General features: G+C 39.2%; 1 protein-coding gene across 1 annotated transcript in view; it reads right to left on the reverse strand.

Annotated features, from left to right (window-relative positions):
- Positions 1–283: 283 nt before the first annotated feature.
- The window catches only part of ALDH1A1 (aldehyde dehydrogenase 1 family member A1), a 38,045-nt gene continuing 24,399 nt past the window's right edge, over positions 284–13,929 (reverse strand). Inside the window, exons 9-13 of the mRNA XM_009905623.2 lie at positions 13,578–13,762; positions 10,509–10,673; positions 4,238–4,395; positions 3,154–3,228; positions 284–878 (exon numbers count right to left, since the gene is read on the reverse strand). Coding sequence (XP_009903925.1) covers positions 806–878; positions 3,154–3,228; positions 4,238–4,395; positions 10,509–10,673; positions 13,578–13,762 — 656 coding nt within the window. The 3' untranslated portion in view covers positions 284–805. The remainder of the gene's footprint in view (positions 879–3,153; positions 3,229–4,237; positions 4,396–10,508; positions 10,674–13,577; positions 13,763–13,929) is intronic.

The following is a 13,929-nucleotide window of genomic DNA, read 5'->3' on the forward strand; positions in this document are numbered from 1 at the left end:
ATTTTATGTATACTTATCACTACAAAGCCAAACGCAGGCTCTTTGCAAACTGTTAAGTGTCCTCTGTGTTAATATTTTTCCATTTGTAGTTTTGTCAAAGAATTAGTGACTTAAGTCTCCATAAAGCAAATACAGTATACTTCTGATGACCTAAACACAGCATTAAGACAGTACTGTCTCTCTAAAAATCTGAACTCTGTGCTACATAATGCCGAGTGGTAAACCAATATAAGAGAAAAGACAAATGAAATGAGAAATACTAGGCATTAAATGTGGATTTGAATATTGTTTAATATTATTTGGGTTACATTTATTTAGTACAATGAACAAATTCAGTAGTCCAAGAAATATACCTAGAAGGAGTCTATTATTTCTGAAAGATACAGAAAGGTATTTATCCCCTAATTACTCATAAGTGCTTCTGTTAAGGCCACAAAGAAAAGAAAATGCAAAGGCAGCTTGCTATGTAGACTTAGAAGGGCACATAAATTCTAACTGTAGCTGCAGAATACATTGCAAAAGTAACATCTTTATATCACTACAGAGACATCACATTGAAAATTAAAAATAGTTCTTTCTGAAGAGGAGTTTCAAAGTTAGTTATGTACTAGACATCAAAGTTTCATTTTCTTAATCACATTAACAGTTTCTACTCTATTCTTTATTTTGTTACTCTAAGCATGTATGTCTTACACATTCAGAAAGCAAAAAGTTTAATGAATAATTCTGGATATAAAGCTTTTCAGAATGCATGTAGCCTTTACAGATTCATTTGAAGATGCTAAATTCTGAGCTTCAAGCAACATTAGGAGTTCTTCTGTGGGATTTTGATTGTGACAGTCTTAACTTCTGTGTATTCATGAAGGCCATATTCTCCCCTAGATAAAAGAGAATGAAGAGCAATATTTATGCTAATGCTTTTTATATGAGTTATGCCCTGGATGGGATTTTTGGTGTTGCAGTGCAATTGACCAGATGTTTAGCAAACATAGTGGACATATTCAGAAGACATCTGTGCAGCTAGGCAGCTGATGGAAGCCTTTAGACAAGTTACCTCTACTGTCTCCTCAGAAAAGTGGGAGAGAGAGCAATTTTATTCTCATGTAAAAGAATGGCATTTAATCAATTTAGTGCTTTTCTAAATTGTGTGTCTGTGCTGCAGATCAGACACGTTAGGCCTTCACAATCATGCTCAAAAAGTAATCAGCAAAGGCTTTCCTCTGATTTAAAGATTTTTCTCCACTGTCAAGGAGAATACATTTCATCTCAAGTAAATTTAGGACATAATCCACTATGAAGTCTGGCAGTCAGGGGAAAACAAATGTCACTAACACATTATTAGCATGACTGCATCCTTACTTCTTACATGATGGGATAAAGCTTGCTTTGCTATCTATTTGTTTGACATCTGGCACAATCAATCTATTTAGACATAATTAGCTGTTTTCTAGATCAAGGTTTTATCATTGCTATGTTACTAAATTCCTACGTGTGCAAAACAGAAATCTATGCCCAGGATACTTATGTTGTGGGAAGATTCTGAATTAGTCTCCAGTTTTAAAGAGCCATTCTGTTACTATGTGACATTCAGCAATTTAATTCATAACAGTACTCTTATTCCAAGAATTATACAGTGAGTTTTATTCTGGGATTCCCAGAAGTCAATGGTTTGTCACACTGATTTACTGATTATTTCTGTGCATTTGTTTCAGATGTATTTCTTCCTCTCCTAAACCTGATTGCTACATGTTTATGAAACCTTTTTCTGGGACAGACATATATCTGATGCTAATTTCTTTCCTGTCCTTTATTGGAAATATTTTTGTTTTATTACTGTTCTTTTGAATCAAACATTAAGAAAATCCTAATTCTCACAAAAACTAAACTCCTTCAAAATGTACCTTCATAGGGAATATTGATCTTTATGATAGCTTGTTACAGAAGTTATATTCAGAAAGTAAGTCCTCAAAATATTTCTGCAAAAGACTTTAACTCAGAATTGTTCTCTCCCAGGTTTTGACACCTCACAAAAGTAAAACAGTCCTTGATAGTAATGGTCTAAATTATTGGGTTGTGTGGTTTGGTTTTTGTGTGTGTATATGTGTGTGTGGTTTGTTTGTTTTGTTTAGTTTGTGTTTTTTTTCCTTCACTTTGGCATCCTTGGAAGATATCAGCATTGACATAACTCTCTTTCCTTTGAATTGTGTGGGAGCCTTGCCATCAGAAGCAGACTGACCCTAGCCTTTTTCTCTTAATAATAAAAAAATATGAAAAAAGAGAAAATGGTGCTCTGAAGTACAGATTTTTAATGCCATCTGATTTTTTTCATTGCTTTAAAACTAGCTTTTTGTTGTTGTTCCAAGATACATGGCATTTTAACAAAGGACTATTTGCAATTTACTTTAAAAAACAACAACAACAACAACAAACAACACAGAAGACATAATTCAGAATAATGTGTTGAATGTTTGTGATATGAAATGTTTTATGATGTAACACATTACACAGTTCTCTTGCTAATATGAAGATCATGAAGAACACAGGTAAGACAAAACATGACTCAAATTTGAGTTAAACTAAACCTTATAAGTTTGAAAGAATTTTATTAGCTTAACATTTCTGTGTACTCCTCTGGTTTGATTCTGGAAAAAGATCAAAAGTCCAAAGGCTGCAAAGGACTACTTGTGTCATAACTTTTGTCCAAGATGGAATGTACAGTAAAAACATTGTTGTCACAAGACTTCTGAACTGGAAACTCATGTTTAAAATAATGATTTTGAAAAGTCCTGTTTTCAAGAACTCATTTTAAAGGGGATTCTATAAACTGCACATTTGTATACCTTAGTGAAAATGACACTTTCTCTACATATGCAAAACCTGTAAACCATAATGATCGAGTTTGAATATCAGTAGACTGCAAACTACTAAACCCATTAAGTCTGAAAAAGTGTGCATTTGAGTAATTTTCTTATTTGTTTTATAGAGGAATTATTTGCTTGGCATTATCTCTGACAACATGAAGACTCTAGGTATCATACAGACTATTTTGACAAAATCTCAAACTAAGCATTCCAGTTATGAATGTTTAATTTGGGCTTCAGATTTTCATTTTACAGTTCCCGTGAATCAACATTTTAAAAATTATTTACTTACATTTCACGCCCATTTCCTGACATCTTAAATCCTCCAAAAGGACACTGTGGAGATACTGCACTGTAACAATTAACCCTGTAAGAAGAGGAAAAGTATTTTAACAATGTGAAACAATATTTTTCACTTCTGAAAAATCAGTCGGTTTGTGTCAACTGTAAAAACCTTGTGGTGGTATTCACAAACTATATCTAAGTAATGTATTTGCAAGCATGCTTGCAGCTCAATGTTCAGAAAAACAAAGCATTAACAGAAACCACACTTATGATCAGGGACAACTTCCAGAGTCTTCAAGCACACTGGGAACCATATCATATGGGAAAATTCCTTTCTAACTAGTGTGTTATCTGTCAAACTAGACTAGGCACATGTAGGTCTTCTGCAGGTACCTTTCAAATAGATAAATTCAGGACAGATTCTGTATATATTTAGGAAGCTTAGTTTCATTCTATGCAATATTGAAACATATTCTGCATTGTGATTGGGAACAAAAATAATCCAGGAAAAATTTTCACAGGTGAATTTGCAGCATGAAGAATTCTGCAGAGCATGCATCTTAAGATGCTCCTAAGGTGAGATATTTTTGTCCTGCAACATTGTGAAATCAGAAAATCCCAGTTTTGATCTTCTAATTTCTTCTGCTGCCAACATAATGGCTTTAACAAAAGAAGTTCTGCATATAGTTAAGAACTTCTAGACATACCAGCAATAATCTAAGAGCAAACCCAAAGGATTCTAACTTTTTTATTTTTAATGGTCTTCCCTTTACTGGATACCAACTCCTAAGTAAAAATTGTTAATTTATTTTTAGAAATCATACCAGTTTAGTTCACAGGACATGGGCAGGGATTTGTGCAAATTCAATTTTCTTTTTCAGACTAAGTTTACAGGAAAATAGTGTGAAGACTTGCGAGAAGTATTTATGTAATAGCACCATAAATATGGAATTGTGAGAGGAAAGACACAGGAAGTTGGCATCTACCTGTCTAAAGGTCACAAGGATTTGAAATATACCATCCGAATAAGTGTTAAAAAGACCTGTAACTTCTTAAGTTCTGTAGGAAAAGCTTCAGAAGCCATTACTTACCAGACTGTTCCAGCCTGAAGTGCAGCTGCAAATGTCAGTGCTTTATCAATGTCTTTGGTAAAAACTCCTGCTGCTAAGCCATAGGTTGTATTATTTGCCCTCTTGATAACTTCATCTATAGTTTTAAACTTCATGATTTGTTGAACAGGCCCAAATATCTGTTTCAGATAAATGTAAAGAAATTAAAAACAAAAATATTTCCATCAGATGGCCTTATTCTTTCATTCATTCAGTCAAGAGGACATTCCTCAGACCAAAGTTCTAAAAAGGATTCTAAATTCACAAAATAGTAAGATTTTTGTAGTATGGAGCAAACCAAAATAGTCTATATTAAAATTATTAATAAATAAATGATGAAACCTAATAAATTAAGATGAAAAACAGTCTACCACAAAGGTAGTTAGAATGGAGTCAGTGTGCTACATATCTGTACTGGTTATCAATGAACTGGTATTTTCTTGGTAAACTCCAGTTTTAGAACTGAAAAGACTATTCAACTTTTCCTAAACATTGTATTAGACTTCTATCTTCACATGTAGCTACACAAATAGGCATATATGTCATGTGGAATTCTGCTTTCTGTAATAGTTGTGCAAGATCACCATTGCTGCCACTCTGGCCAGAGCCCACCATACAGTGCCAAGACTGTGTAGGGCAGAGGGCATTAACAGATCTAATTACTCCCATTTCAATAGATCATAACCTTTCCACTTGATTTCTGTGGAAAGTGTTTAGTGTTTCTAACTAGAATAAGAGGGTTTCATTTATATAGACCAAAAAAAACCACTGAATGCTCCTCTACTGTTCAAGCCATGAGTTTCAGAACTTGTCTGTTCGTTAAATTGTCTTGGCTCTCCGGGCCTTCACTATTTAATGAAGTTGAAATAATGTGAGAATAGAAATTCTTGTGCTGCAGATACAAAGGAAACTAGTAGATCTGGGATGGAACATACCTCCTCACCCTCCCAGTTGCCTTTGCACGCTGGAAGTTGAGGATGAGGCAAATGAGAATGCAGAAAACACACCATACAAGGGGTTGCCTAAAGCAAATCAGTCTCCCCCATGTATTAGGACTTGTACCTTTGAATAAAAGAGGACGGTAACTGTTATTAGTGATTTCCTTCCCAGGGAAACAGAGGGCCCCATATGTCAGTTGGATTCCTCCTGCAGGGAAGTCTGCTCCCTTCCTGTGGCCTGGGTCAGAGATGTTACCAGAAGGCTGCCTAGTCTGGTACAGCCCTCTGATTACTATCCCTGATGGGAAATGAATAGATTGAAACCAGAAGTCCAAAAGCAATCAAAAGAGACTTCAAGGCACTGGGGAGAATGATTGAATGATTGGAGGCTGTGGTAGGTTGAGAGAGGGCCTAGCTCTCCCTCCCCCACAGAGTAAGAAACCACAGCTAAACTCAGTCGGAGAAGCAAAGCTGTATTTACAAGCATATATATGGAATGCAGGTTATAGATATAACACAATTTATACTGTATTTACAAAATATATACAGAAGTATACAGCAAAGAAAAATAACACAACAAAATTCCCTCCTCAGGGAGGGTTTCCCTCCCTTTAACCCCCTCTCTCCCCCCACTACCTCTCTTTTTTCCCAAAAAGGGGTTAGAGAGAGAAAGAAAGGCAGTTATTAAGGAAAGGAGATGTTATTAGGCTTCAAAAGCACATGCATGAATTAGTTTTGCATATCTCAAGGTCAGCTCTGGCTAGTTTGCTGAGAAGCAGACAGGCAGAGAAGCAGAACAGGCAGGAACGGCAGAACAGGCTGAAACTGCAGAACAGACTGAAACTCTGAAAAATTCCAACTGCCCTAAAACTTAAAGTTGCATTCTGCCTATCTACCAATGAAATTCGTTTAGAATATCAGAGTGTTTTCATTCTGGTACCAAAACATTCAGCCAAAGTGTTCCCAACACTGTCTCTCTCTTAAAGGCACAGCCTCAAACAGGTAATTTTTTTGTCAACACCCTGAATGGCAGGAAGAAATACTGACAGGAACAGGAAATTGTGCATGATTAATCACAGTATCACAGTATCACTAAGGTTGGAAGAGACCTCAAAGATCATTGAGTCCAACCTGTCACCACAGACCTCATGACTAGACCATGGCACCAAGTGCCACGTCCACTCCCCTCTTGAACATCTCCAGGGGTGGTGACTCCACCACCTCCCTGGGCAGCCCATTCCAATGACAAACGACTCTCTTGGTGAAGAACTTTCTCCTCACCTCGAGTCTAAACCTCCCCTGGTGCAGCTTGAGACTGTGTCCCCTTGTTCTGGTGCTGGTTGCCTGGGAGAAGAGACCAACCCCTTCCTGGCTACAACCACCTTTCAGGTAGTTGTAGAGGGCAATGACTTCACCCTTGAGCCTCATGTTGGGAAGCTGGAGAAGGGGGCCCAGGGGAGCCTCATGAGGTTTAACAAGAGCAAGTGAACCTGGACTGGAACAATCATCACTATCAATACATACTAGGGAATGAGGTGATGGAAAGCAGCCCCATGGAAAAGGACTTGGAGGTACTGATGGACAAGAAGCTGGACATGAGCAGTTAGTGTGTGCTTGCAGCCCAGAAGGCAAATCACAGCCTGGGCTGCATCAAAAGATGCATTGCCAGCAGATCCAGAGAGGTGATTCTGCCACTTTGCTCTGGTGAGACCTCACATGAAGTTCTGTGCCCAGCTCTGGGGCTCTCAATATAGAAAATAAACAGAGCTGATAGAGGAGGTCCAGAGGAGGGCCACAACACTGATCAAGGGGTGGGAACACCTCTGCTATGAGAACAGGCTGAGGGAGCTGGGGTTGTTCAGCCTGGAGAAGAGGAGGTTCCAGGGAGACCTATTAGCAGCTTTCTAGTACCTGAAAGGGCCCTACAAGGAGGGAAAGAGACTGTCTACAAAGGCCTGCAGTGATACAATGAGGGGCACTGAGCAGATGCAGATTTTGATTGGATGTTAGGAACAATTTCTTTAACATTACTGTAGTGGAACACTGAAACAGGTTGCCCAGGGAGGTGGTTGGGGCCCTATCCGTTGAGATATTCAGTGAGGCTTGACTGGGCTCTGGGCAACCTGATCTACTTGAGGATGCCTCTGCTTACTGCAGAGGCAGTTGGACTAGATGACCTTTGGCTGTCTGTTCCAACCCAGACTATTCTATGACTCTATGAACCTATGATTCTATGAGTCTATATAGAATAGAATAGAATAGAATAGAATAGAATAGAATAGAATAGAATAGAATAGAATAGAATAGAATAGAATAGAATAGAATAGACCTTCAAGATCATCACGTCCAACTTATCATCCAACACCACCTAATCAACTAACCATACAACCAAGCACCTTATTAAGTCTCTTCCTAAACACCTCCAATGATGGTGACTCCACCACCTCCCTGGGCAGCCCATTCCAATGGGCAATCCCTCTCTCTGTGTAGAACTTCTTCCTAACCTCCAGCCTAAACCTCCCCTGGTTGAACTTGAGACTGTGTCCTCTTGTTCTGGTGCTGGTTGCCTGGGAGAAGAGACCAACCTCCACCTGTCTACAACCTCCATTAAGGTAGTTTTAGAGATCAATAAAGTCACGCCTGAATCTCCTCTTCTCCAGGTTAAGCAACCCCAGCTCCCTCGGCCTCTCCTCATAGAGCTTGTGTTTCAAACTCCTCACCATCTTTGTTGCCCTTCTCTGGACACGTTCCAGCAAGTCAACATCCTTCCTAAACTGAGGGGCCCAGAACTGGACACAGTATTCCAGGTGTGGCCTAACCAGTGCTGAGTACAGGGGTAGAATGACCTCCCTGCTCCTGCTGCCTGTTAAGAGTGATTGCCCATTGGAACGGGCTGCCTGGGGAGGTGGTGGAGTCACCATCACTGGAGGTTTTTAGGAGAGGACTTGACAGGGTGCTTGGTGCCGTGGGTTAGTTGTTTGGGCGGTGTTGGATTGGTTGATGGGTTGGACGCGATGATCTTGAAGGTCTCTTCCAACCTGGTTTATTCTATGTATATTCTATGTGTATATTCCTGATACTGAGTACTGTTCCTGATACAGAGTACTGTTCCTGATACAGAGTAGAAACTGGTGAAATGGTCACAAGTGATGAGGAAAAGGCGGAGGTACTCAATAACTTCTTTACCTCAGTCTTCACTGCAAGGGCCTCCAGCCACACTCCTGATGTTACGGAAGACAATGCCAACCCCTCTCTATTATATTTCAAAAGTCATGGCAGTCTGGGGAAGTCTCCACAGACTGGAAAAGGGGAAACATAACCCCCATTTTCAAAAAGGGTAAGAAGGAGGAACCAGGGAACTACAGGCCAGTCAGTCTCACCTCTGTGCCCGGAAAGATCATGGAGCAGATCCTCCTGGAGGCACTACTGACTCAGAAGAATAGTGAAGAGGTGATTTGGAACAGTCAGCATGGCTTCACCAAGGGCAAATCCTGCCTGACCAACCTGGTGGCTTCTATGAACAGGTGACAACATTAATAGATGAGGGGCGAGCAACTCATGTCATTTACTTGGACCTGAGCAAAGCCTTTGACACTGTCCTGCACCACATCCTGGTCTCCAAACTGGTGACACATGGGTTTGATGGGTGGACCACTAGATGGATATAGAACTGGCTTGATGGCCACACCCAAAGTGTGGCTGTCAATGGGTCCATGTCCCAGTGGAGGCCAGTGACAAGCAGAGTCCCTCAAGGATCGGTCCTGGGACCAATCTTGTTCAACATCTTTGTTGGTGACATGGACAGTGGCATTGAGTGAACCCTCAGCAAGTACAGCAGAGAAGCTGGAGGGAAAAGATGCCATCCAGAGGGACCTTGACAGGCTGGAGAGGTGGGCACAAGCCAACCTCATGAGGTTCAACAAGACCCTCATGAGGTTCAACAAGACCAGGAGCAGGGTCCTGCAGCTGGGTCGAGGCAATCCCAGGCACAAATCCAGGCTGGGCAGTGACTGGCTGGAAAGCAGCCCTGAGGAGAGAGACTTGGGGTGCTGGTGGATGAGAAGCTCAACATGAGCTCTCAGTGTGCACTTGCAGCCTGGAAAGCCAATCAGATCCTGGGCTGCATCAAGAGAAGTGTGGCCAGCAGGTCAAGGAAGGTGATTCTCCCCCTCTACTCAGGTCTGGTGAGACCCCACCTGGAGTACTGCATCCAGTTCTGGAGCCCCTATTACAAGAGGGATATGGACATGCTGGAATGTGTCCAGAGAAGGGCCACAGGTATGATCAGAGGGCTTGAGCACCTTTCCTATGAGGACGGACTGAAGGAGTTGTGGCTGTTCAGTCTGGAGAAGAGAAGGCTCCAAGTTGACCTAATTGTGGCCTTCCCGTATCTGAAGGGGGCCTACAAGAAGGCAGGGGAGGGACTTCGTAGGATATCAGGTAGTGATAGGACTAGGGGGAATGGAATGAAGCTGGAGGTGGGGAGATTCAGGCTGGATGTGAGGAGGAAGTTCTTCCCCATGAGAGAGGTGAAGCCCTGGAATGGGTTGTACAGGGAGATGGTTGGAGGTGTTTAAGACCAGGCTGGAAGAGGCTCTGGCCAGCCTGATCTAGTGTGGGGTGTCCCTGCCCATGGCAAGGGGGTTGGAACTAGATGATCCTTGTGGTCCCTTCCAACCCTGACTGATACTATTCTACTATGTCCTCCCAATTCTTCCTATTCCTTGCTGATGATCATTGATGCTCTGTCACTGTCACCTTAGCTAAGTCAGCAAAAACTCTGTGTGAACACATCTGAAAACTGATCTAGGTTAAACAGTTTTGCAGAGGCAAAACTCTGTTTTGCTGTAATTGTGATTAAAAAAATATCTGTGAAAGAACAATCTTTTTTTTTTTTTTTTTTTTTTCTCCTTTAGAAGTAGTTGCTTGGTGCATGTTGTATCCAGATCCCAACCTGAGTGGCTCTTTAGGCAGTGCAAAGAGTGTGCCATCAACATTTGCTTCTCTGTTATAGGTTATTGTGACTGGTATGTGAGATGTGGGCAGTATGGGATGATATATTCAGTCTAAACCTCAGAATTTCTTATCTACTGCCATCTTAAAGTGGTGTCTTTGATGTCAGACTAACCTTATACTCCTCTCTCTCAACTCTACTGAGTTGTTGAAATGGGCAACAGAAACCAAGAAAACCATTTTAAACACCCTCAGGATGGAGTGATTTCATGTAGCCACTCAATCTTATAAACAGAAATTTTATACTGACATTTAAATAGACAATCTCCTTTGAGTCTACAGACTGCCAAGAAGTTATTTACCTCTTCTTTGGCGATGCGCATGTCATCTGTAACATTGGAAAAAACTGTGGGCTGGATGAAGTATCCTTTGTCTCCCCAAGGACCTCCTCCACATTCCAGTTTGGCTCCTTCTTTTTTTCCACTCTCAATTAGCTCCAGGATTTTTTGAAACTGCTCCTTATCAATCTAAGTGAAAAGATTACAGAGATGAAAATAACACACACTGCTAATAATTGTTCTTCTGACTCATTACCAAAACCTAAAAGTTTCCAAACTTTGTTCATATGTTAATGTTGAAGTGGAATAACTGCAGAGACCTGAAAATATTCTTGTCACTTACATCTCTAAACGTAGTAGGCTTTCTTTCAAATAACAATCACAAATTTTAAAGTAGAGGAATCATCTATAGAGGGATTGTTATCTTGTTTTCCTTTAGAAAATAAATAAAATAAAATAAAATTGCTTTACACTTCTTCCAGTATTCCTGCTAAATGCAAATTATCCTCAAATGAAGAGTTGCTGAGATCCATTCTGCAAAAATAGCAGAGGGCTTGATGTAGACAGCAAGTTTTTTGTATATTACCAAGTTTGATACATTAGCCATCCCCTTTCCCAATTACTAAAGGCAATTAAAAAGAAACAAGAAAATGTAACTGAAATTAAATGCTGCTAGCAGTTCATTCTGATTTATTAATAGAATAAAGATACATTTGCAGTTTCAGAAACATAGATGGTAGACTGCTTGTTGTATGATGCCAATCTCTGTCCCTCCACTCACCCAAGACTACCAACAAATGTAACACAGTGCATTTTGGCCCTGTAGTATAGCAAAATGTATGGTCTTTGTCTAGGAATGGAGATTATGGTGGCCATACAATATTGGCTTATACGTCTCTAATCCTTCCATTTTTCACTGACAAAGTGGATAAAAGAGTGTAAACAGGAACTGGAAATTGGTTACACATCATATCTCCCATCTCCAAACCAACCAATCATCACTTCTGCACAAGATAATATTCATGTCAAGAGAAACTGAGCAGTGCAGCTTGTTTGGTAGAGGACCCTAACACCTGGGGGTTTTGTTTGTTTGGGTGTGGGGTTTTTTTTTTTGTTTGTTTGTTTAAATTTAGCTCCATTTTTCATGATATCTTTCTTCACTTTTTTAGACTTCACCCTTTCAAGCACCCACTGATGAAAATACTGAGATTATTTCTGCAAGGCCACGTGCACAGAAGCTTTTTCTTTGTGATAATATGTATCAGTTAGCAGAGTAGATGTGTATCTTGTTCTCTTGTATGTGGAATGCAAAGGTGGCATTTCAGTTTAAACAACAAGTTTTACCATGATCATAGAACACAACAATATTTTCAAAGGTTCTGTGGAATCCCAAATTAGACTAACCATCAGCTAAACCTTCAATAAAAGCTTATATTTATAAGGACATACATTTAGAAGGATGTAAGGAAGTAATTTTTAGGTCTCTGTGCTCCCTTTGTCATTCTACTTTCAAACAGTTTTCTTTCTGTGTGATGAAGATGTGGCATTTCTGCTGCTCTGGTGGCCTAATATCTCTTGTGCATAAACATCTTGAAGAGAAGATAAGGTTTAGATGATGTAGTTCATGTTACTATGTCATTCACTTGTTGTTATTATAATCTCTATTTTTCGACTAATGTGTGCATTAGCATTTATATGATCTTTCGAATTTCAGTATTGTCTGTGGCTCTTCTTTGGTGTCTGATATGCAGTCTTTCAGGGTAGCTCTATGACAAGAGAGAAGAGTGAATATGCCTTGATACAGGCTGTCATTTTTTGTTTCAATTAGTCAAAGAACAAGACTTTGAAACCAAAGTGAGATATTTAGCATAATTACCACAAGATAGATGTTCATAAAACACATGGTTACAATTTTCCATTAAATGGAAGGAAGAAAAAGAGGTTAAGGAAGGCAAATGATGAGGCTAGAAGAGAAAGCAGTCTTCACACTCTTTCAAATGTTTTCAGTATTTCTTTTTTAATTTCTTTAACCTTCTTTCTTCTTTTTTTTTTAAAGTAAAATTTTATTTTCATCTCTTATTTAAACTGTTAGCATAAAGTTCAAACTCAGTAAAGCTGCAAAAATGTGAGTCAATTCCTGTTAGTTTTGTAGTCGCTTTGCACCAGACACCTGACATTTACGTTTCAATATTTTTGTCTTTTGCATTTAAATTTATTCATAAGAACATACTAGTATATTAGCATGACATATTTCAGCATGCCAAAATATTTTTAAATTCTCCAAATCTTGTGTGGTTTGGAATGCAGTTTTCTAATTTACTTGGTGTCTTTGATTACATAAAACAACTGTGATAACTGATGAAGAACATTATATTCTGAAATGTATGGGAGTTGCTTTGTTAGAGACAAAGCAAGAGCAGGAGACAGAGTTCCTTTACTCTGCAATGGCCAAATATGTGCATAGTGCTTGTGCCAAGAAAGCATACATCCTGTAGTACAAGCTGATAGATAAAAACTAAGTTTGACAATATTCTAATATGATCCACTGAATCCACAGCATTGTAACAGCAATGCTTTTTAAAGTCATCGTTTGACATTTACTCAATAGTGAAGCTGTTGGCATAACTCTTTTAGCATAAAGAAGAAAAAAGTAGAAAATGATCCATTATAATTGTGCAATATTCAAAAACTGAGAACAGAATAAGGAAACACAGATACCTGCAAAAAGAGGAAAAGACACTATTAAATCTTATTTCCTCCAGTTACTTACAGTAACAGTACTTGGAATATAATGTTATCAATTTCTGACACAAGTGGTCACACTTGCATTTTACAGCTGTCATATTGGAGCTTTCTCAAAGCACTTCCATCCTACATAGCTTGCTACTCCATAATAAAAGGAACCAGAAAAGTGACAGAAACCTCACTCTTTGGCCTATGATAGTGACTCAACCAACCAGCACTCCGCATTCTTCTCTCCTGATCTTCCAGATTAATCATTAGACAATTATACTTAGCCTTGAATCTGACGCAACAATAGGTTTAGAGGTATACTAAACTGTGTCATAATTATGCTGGATATGCATTACTTACTTGAGGGCCTTGCTGCACACCAGGCAGCAGAGGATTCCCAAGAGTATACTTCTTTGCTCGTTCAATGCTTCTGCGAACAAACTCATCATAAATAGACTCTTCCACAAAAATCCTAGATCCTGCTATACAACATTGTCCCTGGTGGTAGAACACACCAATATGTGCAAATTCCACAGCACTGTCCACTGCAAAGAAATACAGAGCTTATCAGGTCATGAACTTGAATAGTTATATCAAATTCTTGACAAACCTTTTCTCACTCTATCTCATTTTCCTTTTTAACTCTTATTTATTTATTTATTTGTATGGTACTTTCAAACATAGACATTCTACCATTTACTTATGTCCAAAT

Source organism: Dryobates pubescens, chromosome Z (assembly GCF_014839835.1).
Source record: "Dryobates pubescens isolate bDryPub1 chromosome Z, bDryPub1.pri, whole genome shotgun sequence".
NCBI classification, from domain to species: domain Eukaryota; kingdom Metazoa; phylum Chordata; class Aves; order Piciformes; family Picidae; genus Dryobates; species Dryobates pubescens.